Raw genomic sequence first — 14,932 nt, forward strand, 5'->3', positions numbered from 1 at the left:
TTAGCAGAGATGGCTAAATTGACTGCGGTGATAAAAGAAAAAAACACAAGTGCTTTTGTTTCTACTTGGAAATCGCTTCTGGACTTTATGCTTGAAGTGGCAAAAATGAAACTTTGATTTTGGGTTTCACTGATTAGATAGATCTGTTATTATAAAAATGGCTAGACTACTATGTAAAAGTAGAAAGTTGAGGCTCGATGTTACAGCACTCTCTCAGCAGTTTACAAATGTCAGCATATTGTCCCAAGCAATCTGGGTCTTCCATCTGACCTCTGGATCGAACCCATCACAGTCGGCAGAGTTAGCCTGCAATGCTGTATTCTAACCATTGCACCATCACAGCTCTTGAGAGCAGGAATGAAAAAGCATGTTTTGGAATAAAAAATAGAAGTCTAAGTGATGGGTGTTGAAGTATGAATTTAATTTTGCAAACAGAACAAAGATAACATATAGCACAAACATCTTAGAAAGTAATTCACATATGAAAGAACTTTGCCTATGGTCCAATCTATTTTAGAGATTCTAACTTGCAGAGAATACCATAAACATGCTGAAAGTGAAACTAGGCTAAAATGTCAACCAGTCCTTCCTATTAGCAGGGAAATGCTATATGTAGCATTAGTCTAACTATGGCTAGTAAACACATACTATTTTTAATCCTAGTAAAAAAAAGTTATGTGAAAGCCTCACCTGCCCAACATCCACAGTAAACAGTAAACATTAAAATTAATGGCTGAAGAATTTTAAAATATAAGACAACTATAGAGTAAAAGGCAAGAATTAATAACAGTATCAGGTCCCATAGTTCTCTATCGGGACATTGCCATTTTGGTGGGTTGGGGGTTAGGGTCAAGGTTTTGCATGGGGTTTCATTTGCTTTGCTTTGCTGTACCTTGTGAGAAATGGGGAAGGGGAAGCAATGTGCCTCAGATCATCCTAGGGAAGAAGCAAGGAATGTACTCTGAGCCATCTGTGTTATCTCACCACCACCGAAGAAAGCGAAACTGAAGACTGAAGCGGCTGGGAGATGACAGTTATCACCTTCTCTGCTTAAGGTTCTTAAAATATTTTTACACCTTGGGATTGGCTTGATATTGAACTGGACGGTTCAGTTGTATAATACAGCAAAGATTATTGAATTGAAAATTAATGTATCAGAGAGCAAAATAGGTTGTGTTTAACAAGGAAAGTGAAATTAGCAATTGAGTATATAGTAAAAAAAACTGAGCAGGAACTTGAAGCTGTGTACCAATAGAACGTTTCCTGAAGAAGTCAAAATGGAAAAAAATACATTGTGCAAATAGTGGTAGAAAAAACTAAGAGATAATATGTAGCTAGTTAAGAGGAATGGGTTTAAAAAGTGAAAATAGTTATGCATAAGCCCATAAGGGAACCAAGAATTCAGTATATCAACAACCACAGAACAAAGTCAAATGCTGTGGGAAAATCTATATATAAGACACTGTGCTAAAACAAAAGGACGTAAAGTCAAGAATGATGTCAAGGTAACAAATGAATCCGAACAGAATGCAAAAGGGAATGGCCATTACAAGTACATATTCAATTGCTTTATCATATGGAGTGTGTCAATAAATTATCAAATAAATTATCAAATAAATATCTATAGGAACAGTAAATGAATTGTGAAGAAAGAGAAGAGTGAGAAAGTTATAATTCAATGGAGTGGAGGTAATCCTCAGGAAGAGAGGTGAGATTTAAAAAAACAAAAGCAAAAGAGAGGCAGTTTCATCTAGTGGTTAAGGTGCCAGTAGACTGAGTTCTAGTTCTGAAGGCATGAAAAACTATCTAGGTGTCTTTGGGCCAATCATTCTCTCTCTAACCCACTTCACGGGGTTGATGTGAGGAAAACAGGAAGGAGTATTAGGGATGTTCACCACCTTCAAGTTATTTATAAACAATAATAAAGGTAGGATAAAAATAAAATAAATTTAAAAATAAAAAGATGTTATCAGTATGTGTATGTGGGAGAATGATTATTTGCAAAGATAGAAAGGTATAAAGATACACTGTGAATGTGCTGAAATAAATTAGATGAAGTAAGAGTAGGTATTTCTTTTCACTATTGCCTGTCGTTTATTGCTTTTTAGTCTTCTCTGCATTTTGCACACAGCACTTTCCCTGAAAAGTAATAATATTATGGGCATACATCTAAGCATGTTCTTTGATAAAATACGTAGAAGAGCCCTTATGACGAGTGATGTCTAGTAATTTACTGTATTTTGCGTACTCTTTTGAAGATATTTTTTATTTAATAGTCACTACATGTGTAAATTATTTCCTTCACAATTAAATGAGGACTTATTCCAACCCATCATATTTCCAGCTGGAAAATCATACAGAGATCTGGTCAGTTTGATAAGTAATTTATTTTCCAGCATATTTGTCTTTCACGGATAGCTGAAAATTCCCTTGGATGCACTGTTTAACTAAAGTGGATAGAAATTTAACATGGGAGTTACAAAAATATCTGAGCCAACAAAATCCAATATTTAATAAGGAACCATTCTGACAGTCAAGATCCTAGTCTGAAAACTAATTGCTGAATATAATGTCTGTAGTGACAATCACAGTTCAAGAGCTCTTAAACCAAAATAGGCAGCACAAACAACTAGTAAGGTTAAAAAAAATTGCCATGGAAAAAGGTTGGAATCTACTTATTCAGGCAGTTAAGAATATCTTTTTAAAATCTGGTTTTTGGCATATTACTGCCATTAGCAGTAATGCATCTCAGTGGGAGAGTGCTATCCCCAGAACACAAGCATGACATTTTAGGGTTTAATGGATATATGTCTTGCCTTCTTTTGTAATATGAAAGTCCTCCCTGAATGGTCAACCATGAAAGGAAGATTATGGATTTGATCTCTCATCTAAAATTAGAGAACATTTTAGAGATAGCTGAATTCCTACTGAACTAATTAAAAAGTACTATCAATACTGGGTACTCCTGAGAATAGCAGAGCATAACATAGAACAATAATATAAAAGATTATCCAATCTTTTCTTATCAAAAAACAGAAAGTACATAGATCTAAAAGATTGGGGAAAAATATGGAGTAAAATCTATATATTAACAAGACTGGCAGCTTATAAAGAGAATCTATATAAGATGTTTTACCGTTGGCATTTGGCACCAATGAGATTGGCAAAAATGTATCCCAATGTGAATCCTAGATGCTGGAAATGCAAACAGAACCAAGGTACCTTCTTCCATATGTGGTGGCTTTGCCTGAAAGCTCAAAAATACTGGGCCAAAATACGGAGTTGGCTACAAGAAATAGTGGAAGACCAGATAAGAGTTTAAACCTGAACTGTTGTTTTTAGGAATAATAAAGGGAAAATATAGTAAAAAGATTAAATATATGATACTACACATAACAACAGCAGCGAGGATTGCATTTGAACAATGTTGGAAGCAAGATAGCATGCCACCGGAGGAATTAGTAATTCAAAAGATTTTGGATTGTGCTGAAATGGATAAACTCACGCTAGAGTTAAATGATAAAAAAGAGTCAGAGTATTATGTGGTTTGGGACAACTGGTACAAATGGTTGAATAGTAGAAATAAGAATAATAAAGATAAGAAAATCGTAGATAAACATATGTATATGAATGTATATAAATGAATATAAATGTATGGAGATTTGTATATGTAATAATGATGTCATACTACCATTAAAGATGAGAGTAAGGTTTGTAAAATGTGAAAAAGCATAATAATAATAATTTAAAAAAGCAGAAAGTACAGATTAATAGCTCAAATGTGCTGCAAAAGTATCAAGTCTTTGCTCATAGAAGAGTCTTTACTTTGGACTCACTGTAGTACTTTCCTTCTTACTGATAGAATAACTTCCCCTCTTGGAATGCTGATGCCTCTATGATGATGAACAAGTTGAGACAATTGAGCTGTGCTGTATTGACACTTCTACAGAGATACTTGCACTGCTTTATTTTCTAATTCTGACTACAGACTGCTCAATTAAATGCTATTTGTTTTTCTTACTTTGTGACAGCAATTCTTCTATAAAATACAGTATTGTAAAATTTTGTGCAGTAGCACATCTGAGTTGCAAAGTACCATTAGATAATAAACCCTTCTAATTTTGTTGCCATTCTTGCTGCTGTTACTTTCAATCAGTCTTGACTCCTTCTGATTCTTTGGCAGATCCGTGCAAGTTTTTTTGGCAACATTTTCAGAAGTTACCATTGTCTTTTTCCTAGGGCTGAGAAAGAATGACTAGTCTAAAGTTAACTATATCTGTATGGCTGTTAAAACATTGTTTTTTATTGTGTATTATTACATAATTAAAAATATGATATCAATTTCTTTTATTTAGGAATTCTTATATTAAAATATTTCTATCTTTTATAGTAATAATTTTCCATCTTTGGCCATTCATTATCTACTGTGTTTCCCCGAAAATAAGAACTGTTCTTATTTTCTTTTTGGGCTTGAAAACAAGCACTCGGGCTTATTTTTGGGGAGGACTTATTTTTTTAAGTGCAGGAGATGGAAAGTGTGGGGGCTGACAGGAGTGAGAACATAGCTATCACTGGCCTCGCGCTCTCCGTCCCCTCTCTGCTTGCCCGCAGCTGCAACTAGCCAATATCTCAGCATGCTCTAGCATCCTCCCGCATTGTCTGATGGCCCAGTTGCTGCTGGGACACTTCTTGGCTGCAGTGCCTCGCAGGGGCTCTTTGATCTCCTAGCAGGGCATGTGGAGGCTGGAATAGGCTGAGGGCTTGACCCCGATTGAGGCCGCGGGCAAACAGACAGTGGGACAAAGAGGGCAGTGGTAGCCTCCCAAACACTTTTCACTCAGATGGAGACTGCGATGACCTCGGACATGGCACAAAGGCAACACAGTCACATAAGTAAGAAAAGTCCCTTTAATACCTCCAACTTTGCCCCCAATGTCCAGTTACTTTTGGCTGGAGGAAAAACTCTCCCAAAAACAGTCTTTAAATGAAGGAAATTCAGTCCGAAAACAAAGTACATATAAACTGTAAATAGAAATCCACACAAACCATGCTGCAGCAATTAACTGGACAGGGCAGGATAAGGAATTGCAGACTTCAAAGGCCAACAAAACACACACAATTGGGAGGACGCCAGAACCCAGATAAGCCTCAACAAAACAAGATAATATATTCCAACAAGTTGCTGTGCGCAAACTCCCTTTTTAAACACTGTATTCCCAGCTGCAGCTAATGAAGGCAATCAGGGCCTTTTCCTCCCCCGTAAGCCACGCAACTCACATTGCTCCCTTCTCCATTCCTCTCTATGCCCTAGGATGAAGAGGGGGTGGGCCTGGATCTTCCTCTGAATTCCCTCTGCCTTGCTCTACCTCTCCCCTACCCTGCCCAGCTGGACTGTGCCCTTCCCCAGTTTCTTTCACAGGCAACTCTCCCTGTCAGCTGCTCGGCCTCCCCCTCGGAACCAGTTTCCGACAGGGGCATGACACTGACTGAATGGGTAGACTCCCCACAGGAGGCCTGGGAAAAGGCCTAAAACAGATATTAACAAAAGCCACAAAGATGCAAAAAGAGTAGGCAAACAAAAAGTGATCCCCCCACACAAGGCCATTTCACACAGGGGAGAAAAGCTTTGTTTGCTTGCTCCATTTCAAACTGTCCCCTTTGCAAGCACACAAAGCTTTAAATCTCCGTCATTTTTCTGTGCAGGCAAAAAGTGCACAGCACTGTTTGCAAGCAGACAAAGCTTTGTCTCCCTCTGGGTGAAAAGTGCATAGCAAAGCCAGACGGAGGCAAAGGTGATCCCAATGCGCCACCCATTCTGTCCTGTGGTTGTGCTGAGCAGGTGCATGACCGCCTGCTTCCCCCATCCCCCATGCCTCTGATTCCACCTGCTGCCGTGTGAGCCTCTCATGACCCTCCCGCAAAGTTAGGCAGCCGTGCAGCTCATCTGGATCACCTGTCTTCTCTCCCCGCCTCTGCCTCTATGCTTGGACTTAACAACATTTGCGCTGTGCCAAAGGGCTGACAGAGTACAGCTGCTGCAGGAAACTGTTGGCCCCCTCATGCTTGCCGCCTCTCATGCTGGCCATGCCCATCCCCCAGGCTTATTTTCAGGCTAGGGCTTATATTAGGCCAACCCCCAAAAAAATCAGGCTAGGGCTTGTTTTCAGGGTTGGTTCTTATTTTCAGAGAAACACAGTACTTTCACCTAGTCAGTATCATGTTATCATCCTGTCTCCTCAAAAAGGATACATTTTAATTTAAACTGTACATGTTACCTGTGAATTCAATTGGCTTTTAAAATTGCAGTGTTCATAAAGTAGAACCCTCATTTGTCATCTATTATCCATTTACAAGAATGACGGGAAACATGGGATAGTGGTAAGAATGCTTACCCATACCAGAAACGAGGATCATTGGAAATGCAGTGGTTGAGATTTCGCTGAGCCAAAGCCTTTTTTTTATTTAAAACAAACTCTTGCAATTTCATTTTTACTTCTGTACTTGCTACTGCGCCTAAAAAACCAAACCGAAAGAAAATAGATATAACTACATATAATTGATGAATTAGGTCTTGAAGAGTTATCTGAAATTTTTAACCTTTCTAATATTATAAGCTGTCAATATTTTGATAATATGAAATAGGTAAAGAATTAGAACCCGTACTTGAAAATAGATAATTATATTTAACTTCTTCCTATAAACAGAAGATCAGTTCAGTAAGATTTCAGGAATAAAATTATACAGAACAATACTTACAGAAATTTAGCTTTTGTTTAAGTAAGTATTCATAAAATTGAGGATTTCTACATATTATTTTTTGTCACATCGCTTATGTACAGAAAAAAAATCTCTTAAAAATAGTTCTTTTTTTTTTTTCATTTTATTTGAGCAATTCTATATAATCTTTATATAAATAATTTGGTTTATTAAACAGAAAACATGGCATGTAAAGCAGGAATGAATTCCAATTTGAGTTCTCTCTTTTGCTATATTTCTGATTTAGAAACACAATTTCCTGTATTGCTGTAGCGTCCCTATGATCGGTTGGAAAGGTGAACAACCGTTGTGGAGCTGTAGCTGCCCCAAATTTGAAGAGGTTCATATGTAGCCTTTGGAGAGGGGGGATCTATTGTATCTTTGAATGGCCATTAAGTGACCAGTTGTACACAGAAGACTATATGTAAATATCTCTAAGAATGTTAGCAATCCTTTCCAATATATGCAAATTCTAGCCTTTCTCATTCACCAGAGTCCCAGAAATCTACCATGCACATGATTCTGTAATGCCTACATAAAAATTAAGTTAGTACCAGAATGTTTGTCAATTATGAACATTCAATCTTGCAGAATGGAAAAGAGTTAGAAGGTCTGTTCCTGTATTTCCTGCAAATATCCATAACATTGGAATGGCAGTTGATACTGTAAAGTTTGACTGACTTGGTAACATAAAATAGTGGCTTTTAAACACATGAATAAAATTGAAAGAACGGCTAATCATCTGCAACATATTTAAGGTGAGGTTCGTTCTGTCAATATGCACAGCACTCAGTCCAACTGCCCTTTATCAAACTAGAAAAGGCAAGAACAATATCCCCTCAGAGCTATTGTCTTACAGCAATAGGTAGGAGGGACTTATAAAGTATAGGAACAAAGCCAAACAAAAATGGTTATTAAAATACTGAAAATAATGAAGGAAATCAGATAGCAGTATCACAATCCTCGCAATGTTTTCACTGTGACTTATTATTTATTGTATGGCATATTCACATCGTATTTTAATAAAAAGGAACACAGAGTAAAATACAAAACACAGAATATAAAAACTGTAATCTTTAATAGGAAGATTACAAATATCTAAGTTACAAATATTTTTTTTTATTTTATTTGTCACACCATGAAATCATTTTAAGTTCTGTTTTGACACACTGTCACTATGTGTTGGATAGTTTGTTTTTCAGCCCCACAGCGTTGTTAAATATGGACTGAAATGTCTGATAATGTTCTCAAGGTGGATTTATGCCAACAGGGCTTAATCCCACAAAAAAGTTGAAACGTGGAATATATTAAAAGACACAGATTTGTAGGTGCAGCATGAAGACACTGGTGAATAGCCTTAGGCTACATTGGGATTGAAGTTCTAATGGGTATATACCTTTCAATCCTATCTATAAAATAGGGTCTCAGTTAGATTATTCAAGTTAAAGAGGTAGGAGCAGTCAAGAACAATTTATTTTTTGATATATTTGTTGCAGAGAAATATGTCTATTACATAAGCATAATACCTAGCTTGCTTTTACTTACTTTCTTTTCCTTTCTCTTTGTTTTTAAGCTGCTGGAGTTTCTGTTCCCTGTGTTGTTTTTCCAATTCTTGCTCCTGCCGGTGCTGTTCTAATTTTCTCTGGTGTTCCAATAGCTCCTGCTGATGTTTCATTGCTAAAATCTCCTGTTGCTGCTGTTAGGCCAAGAAAATAAAGGGAAAGTAAAAATGCACACAATCCTTAACCACTCAAGTCCTAAGAATGTTACCTTGCTACTTGTCAAAATAAAGCATTTTAAATCAATGAAAAATGTACATTCTAAATAAGAAACCAAGGGAGAAAATGAAGAAAAGATGTGTTTGATGATATCACACCACAGATTCTTGCAAGCATACTGAACAGTATTTTTGCAACATAATTACGTATCTTTTTTAAAAAAAAAATCACCATTCAGTAATTAAAAAATTCCACAACTTCTACAAAACAGAAGCAGAATTATAATTCTGCAATAGTGGCAAATATCTGTAGCTCAGGTGTAGGATGAGGGTGCAGGCTTGTTCTCCAAGCTTGTGGGTTGGTTTCCAAATGTTTGTTACCAGGCTAGATAACATCTTCAGCAGAGTTTAGGGGATGTCAGTGTCAGTGTTCTTCTGTTTATAAAGGCTTCGGGTGTCGTGTGTCAAGTGAAAGTCTTGTGATGGGTCAGCTGTGAGTCACCAGTGAGACTTGTGATGAGTATTGTGATAAGGAGATTACAACAGGTCAGGATCATTGGGAGATGAACTGCTGGGGGGGTGGTCAGTAAGGGTTGGTTGAGGGTCAGTGCTGTCTCTGGTTGGCTGTGCAGTTGATTTGGATTCTGAGGGGTTCAGACTTCCAGTTGACGTCGCGACAGAACCAAAAGCAGAGAACAGAGCTCTCAGTTCCTGTGCTGGCTTCTCCCTGTTTGTGGGCTCTGGAGGGAGCTGAAAACCACTCTGGAGGGGCAGTGAAGCCAAGGAGGAATGCTCCATGAGGGCCGGGGAGAGAACACAACTCTCCTGTGGAAATCCACAGCTTTTTCCCTCTATGCCACGATGGAGAGAAGAGGCTGGTCAAAATGGCAGCCACAAGGTTGCGACAACCGTGACCATCTAAGCGCTGAGCAGGAGCAGAGAAAGTGAACAGTGTTTGGAGCAAGACGAGAAGAATTTTTTCTAATTAAATAAAGCCCCAAAAGACTATTTAAAAAGAGAACTCATTGGCATTATTGGAGCGGCAGTATAAGCATTGGGAGAAAAATCCAATTTAAAAAACAACGGAAAAGGAAAAGGATTTTGAAGGGTTTGTAGGTTTGGACCAGTTTGACTGGAGCAACAAACATCATTGGCCACACTAACACCTGCCGTGCTCATGAGTTCATCGAAGCCAGGCACTCCACAAGCAATTCCATCAACAGACACATTGTCCTACAACCAGTCTATGAACATCTCAAAATCAAATCAACTGTCCACACAACCCTCCCCAACAGAAGTTCACCTGCCAATGACCCTGAACTGATGTAATCTCCTTATCACAAGACTCACGCCCTAAAGATACCTTCCCTTTATGGGATTCACTTGTTCAAAATACAAAACAGGTTTTGGGATAAGCTTGCTATGTTTCATTAGCTCTTCATGTATCCCTGCATCCCTGAACAATTTAAACACTTTCTGTACTAGATATCTTCTGCTTTGGTAATAAGAAGAGAGTCTTTATCAATACAAGATGAAATATGACAAAATTCTGGAAAGCAGATGTATGGTTATAGAGACGATGGCAGTACTAGAGGTACTACATTGGTTAGAATAGATTTGGTTCTGATGGCTATTGGGTATAATCCAGAAAAGAGTGATTAGATAGCCTAAAATGATTTGGGTAGTTTTTGTACTATTAAAAGCTCATCTGTGTCTGAGTAGATGAAGTCCACAAAGTTTTTGAGGGTGAGACTCACAGGAGAATTTCTGAAAAGGAAAACCACTTTGGAATCTAAGAATGAGGATGTGTCAGAAAACAGATGGAATAAAAAAAGACCAAAAGGTTATGTCTGATGATTATAAAGTAGTTCCACACTAATTCATTGCCTGTGAGATATAGAAAATTGCCGCTAACTTAATGTAACTGCTTTTCTTAAATCTAGTTAAATAGAGAATTCCTGGTGCTTAAAAACATAGAGGGATATAAATATGTTAACATATCACATATGTTAAGCAAAGAGACTTGAACCTGGGAAAGTGAAACTGAAATTGCTTTTTAATGTCTGTTAATTTTTTTTATGAGTCAATAAGGTTTTATGAGTCAATAAGGTTTTGACTTCTTTGTTTGCTTGGGAGGGTACTCCCTTTTCAGAGCAGGGATTCCTTTTCTTTTCTTGCCCCCGCCCTGGGATTCCTTTGGCACAAATTTATCTTTTTCCCTCCTCTGGGCTTTTTAAAAAAACTACCCCCCTCCCCACACACACATGCACAGAGGTTGGATCTTTCTTTCCTCCTGGCCCCTTACAAGCAGCACCCACACAAATGACTTAGTTGGCCATACCCACCCAGTCACATGACCACTAAGCAACGCCCACTCAATCACATGACCACAAAGCCACACCCACAAAGCCACACTCACAGAACCAGTTGTTAAGAAATTTGAATCCCACCCGTTTGCAGAGAAGGTCGGACTAGATGACTTCTAAAGTCCCTTCCAACCTTATAATTCTATGAGTTGAAGCAAAGTGGTTCTAATACATAACTTTTTTTTTCTGATCTGCATTATATATACCCATCTCTCTCCTTCTCAACATGCGCTCACCCACCATTTTGGCACACCTTTTCTTTTTCTTTTTCTTAAGTGGCGCTTAAGTTTCTTTGATCCATGGAGATTTAAGTATTTTGTGTTCTCTGAAGGGAGAGCATTCATCAATTTCTAAGCTCCATTGGTATTGAATGCTTCTTTGGACTACATTTTTCCATATGTTGGTCTCTACAAAAGGGATATTTTCCTGTCCTCTGGTTCCTTTTTTTAATCAGATTAACAGAGTTAGAAGGGACCTTGTACTATCGGTCATCTAGTCCAACTCCCCCACCCACGCAGGAAACCCTACACCATCTCTGACAAATGGTGTTTTCCCTTCTCTTGAAGAGCTTTAGCTGTGCTGTTCAGGAAATTATTGTTTTCCTCGTGTATTGTAGCTTAGCATTAATTTATTCTTTCAATATGAATATATGGTAGCACTTGTAGCAAAAAGACAAACACATCTGTTGATCATGATATTTCCTTCACTGTCCATGTGGTTTGCAACCTCCCCCACTGAGCATTCTAGCCAAATTCACAATGTTTTTCCCATGTAACTTACTCTGGTTCTAAGTTTTCAGAAACCATCTTTCTGAACTAGAACAAAAAAGAATAAAAAGAGGAGAGGGGGAGGAAAGAAATACACTCCCCTTTCCTCCCACACGAAATTCCCTTGGTAAAGTCCTGCTTATTCTCGTTGTTCACTTACTCACTGAGACATTATGGAAACTGAATTTCTTGCATATCAGCAAGAGTAATATTCCAATCAGTCAGCCAATCAGGGAGGCAAGCACGCGGACACACACAAAAATTGAATTTTTAAAAATATAATAAATATATAAGAACCATACGCTTGCACACATACCCCACATCCCTGCCCTTCAAACTGCATCACACACCTTTATGTGTTCATGTAGTTGAACTTCATGTTGACGAGAAAGTTGTTCATGCTGTCTCTGGAATTCTGCTATGAGGATCTGTCTCTGGATTTGTTGTTTTTGTTTGAGGGCTAACAATTCCTGTTGGAGCTGCTGTTCACGTAATGTAGGTTCAGCCACTGATATGGAGAATTGATGATCCACGTGAAAATCCATAGGTGAAACTTGCAAAGGTACTGTTGGAGACACATCAACTACAAAAGAGAAAAAGTCAATTCACCTGCAATTATTATTCAGTAAGATACAAAATATTTGCCCTATGATTTATATTAAATAGTGTTAAATCTGGAGTTTGAAAACCTAACAGTGTATGATAGTGTGTAAATTTCAGACTAAAGCCTCTTTTCTTTCTTTCTTTCCCTTTTATTGTTATAAATCTTGATATTTTATTTTAATTTTAATGGTCACTTCAATAAAATTGTATTTATGTAATGCAGTTATAAATTATTAACATTGTATTATTTATAAAGCTTAAGGCTGTGATGGCAAAACTATGGCATGCGTACCATAGGTGGCACGCAGAGCCATTTGTGTTGGAATGTGAGCTGCAGACAAACTTACCTCACTGCGCATGCGCGTGCCTCACAGCTGATTTTCGGCCTCCCAGAGGCTTGAGGAAAGCCTTTGCAAGCTGAAAAATAGGCCCATTTCTTCACTTCCTCTATTTCCGAAAATACCGGAAGTGACAAAACGGGCCCATTTTTCAGCCTGCAAAGGCTGCAGAAGTTTTCCTCAAGCCTCTGGGAAGCCGAAAAAGGCCTCAAACGAATCAGCTAGGAGGTAAAGTGGAGGGAAGGGGGTGGCACGTACATGTGCACAGGGGCCACACGCATTGACTTCTGGGAGCTGGCACATGAGCGCATACATGTGCACAATTTTTGGCACAGGAGCCAAAAAAGGTTAGCCACCACTGGCTTAAGGTGTTGAAAATAATTCTATGAATATTAATCATATTTTAAAATGTCAATATATCAAGCATAAAATTATTTAACTTTTTATCTAAAATTGAATGTAGCATGAAAAGAATTACTGTATTTACTGTATTTATTTACAGTAAATACGTTGACAGTATTTTTGATCTGAAGTCTGTTTTCCTAATGCTAAGGAAAGTTTTTGTCAAGAGTTATTTGCTTTCACCTAGTTACTTCTTCACTATCAGCTTGACAACAATCAGGAAGGGAGTGGTTGGAATGTCTGGGGTGGGAATGTAATGTCAATAATCCTGCAGATAGTGGGACCCTGCTGCCACCTCCAAGGTCATGCTGCACAGGTATTTTGAATGATGCAGGCTGTACTCATAACAAAAGGAGCAGATTCAATTGGGTAACGCAATGAACTTTAGGGGGATGGCCAAAGGGGGAAAACAAATTTAATTATGTGGGTTTCACACGGGAAACTAACAGCTGATTTCGCTTCTTCTGTGCCAATGTATTGCACTCAATAAAGTTTTCTTTTTGGATTTGCTATATGGACAGCTGACATTTTTATCCAATACATTGCACTGCTATTAGAAATACCATATATCTGTCTCTCCATGTTGCAAAGCATAAAGATGATTAAAATATCCTTTCAATAGTAGTATCCTTTTTGAGGCATATTGATATTTGAAAATAACATGGATAGGAATTGCAATTTGTTTTTGAATGTTTACTGCTGCATCTAAATAAATGTCAGTTGCAAAGAATCAGGACCATTTTGCATCATAGAAGATTTATTCAAACCTATACAAAAGAATCTAGTCAATTGTCAATGGAATTCATGGTAGGATGGAGTCAGGTCCCCTTTTGGGATGCTGCCATTCCAATGAAGGATGGGAAAGAAGGCTATCAGAGTACATTCCTTAATTCTTTTCCAGATGTTGACTGATATCAAAAACTTAGAGGCACTGAAAACCCCACATAAGCTCTCTCCGAAACAAGCATGTTGGGCGCAACACTTTCAGCGGTTTGATTTCACTTTGCGCTACATTACGGGGAGGGGAGATAATTTCCTAGCTGATGCGCTTTTGTGGATGTCACTATACAACTGCTCCAAACCAGAAATAATCAAGCCAGTGTTCCATCTCGTCAACTGGCATCCGAAGTAACCATCAGAGATGTGGCCTCTGCCCTAAAAAAAGGAGCTAACAGATGATGAGTGGTGTCACAACCACAGTAATGTCTGCTTCATCCAGGGTGGACTAGTTTGGGTAGGAGCAAAACTGTATGTGTCAGCTAGTCAAAGGTTCCTGATTATGAAGACATGCCATGATTTCAAAAGCAGCAGGACATTTCAGATTTGTAAAGACATGATATTTAATAAAAAGGCAATTCTGGTGGTCTTCCCTTAAAAAAGACATTGAAAGCTATATCCAGTTGCCTTGTGTGTGCATCTGCCAAATGGAGACAGGGTTAAACACCAGGGCTCCTTCAGATTGTAGTAAGTCGTCAGCACCCTGGAGAGAGATCTCTATGGACTTTATTGCAGAACTCCCTGAAAGCGCAGGAAATACAGAAATCTGAGTGGTGATGGACTTATTTTCAAACCAAGTGCCTTTTGTCCTATGCCAAAAGACAGCCACGGAACGAGGACTCACTAAGTTCTTTTTGCATCACATCTACAAACTACATGGTGCACCCCAATGTTTCATATCAGATAGTGGGGTTCAGTTCACTTCTAAGTTCTGAAGGGCCTTTTGGGACTTATTAGGCACTGACCACTAGGTTCTAGTCACCATCTACAAACAAATGGGGAGGTGTAAACGAGCAAACCTGGTTCTGGAACAGTACCTTAGGTAGTTCATCAACTATCAACAAGGCAACTGGGCTATCTTTTACAATTTGCAAAAGTGGCTTACAACAATTCTATACATACCAGTATTGGTTTCACCCCTTTCCAAGTTGCAACTGGTCAGGACTTCAAGCCTATGCCCAAATTGCCCACCAAGGATCCTGTGAT

The 14,932-nt window shown here is 38.4% G+C and overlaps 1 protein-coding gene across 4 annotated transcripts in view; it reads right to left on the minus strand.

The window, feature by feature from the left end:
- HDAC4 (histone deacetylase 4) overlaps nt 1-14,932 on the minus strand; it is a 200,868-nt gene that overhangs the window by 132,815 nt on the left and 53,121 nt on the right. For 3 of the 4 annotated variants that reach the window (XM_087949352.1, XM_087949354.1, XM_087949353.1), the window contains 3 exons: nt 11,957-12,189; nt 8,302-8,452; nt 6,393-6,513 (listed from right to left, as the gene is read on the minus strand). In XM_087949352.1, coding sequence (XP_087805478.1) covers nt 6,393-6,513; nt 8,302-8,452; nt 11,957-12,189 — 505 coding nt within the window. The remainder of the gene's footprint in view (nt 1-6,392; nt 6,514-8,301; nt 8,453-11,956; nt 12,190-14,932) is intronic. The other variant, XM_087949355.1, reaches the window with a different exon arrangement.

This window comes from Notechis scutatus, chromosome 1 (genome assembly GCF_049901735.1).
Source record: "Notechis scutatus isolate UNSWTSFEM ecotype Mainland chromosome 1, rNotScu1.2, whole genome shotgun sequence".
Lineage (NCBI taxonomy): Eukaryota > Metazoa > Chordata > Lepidosauria > Squamata > Elapidae > Notechis > Notechis scutatus.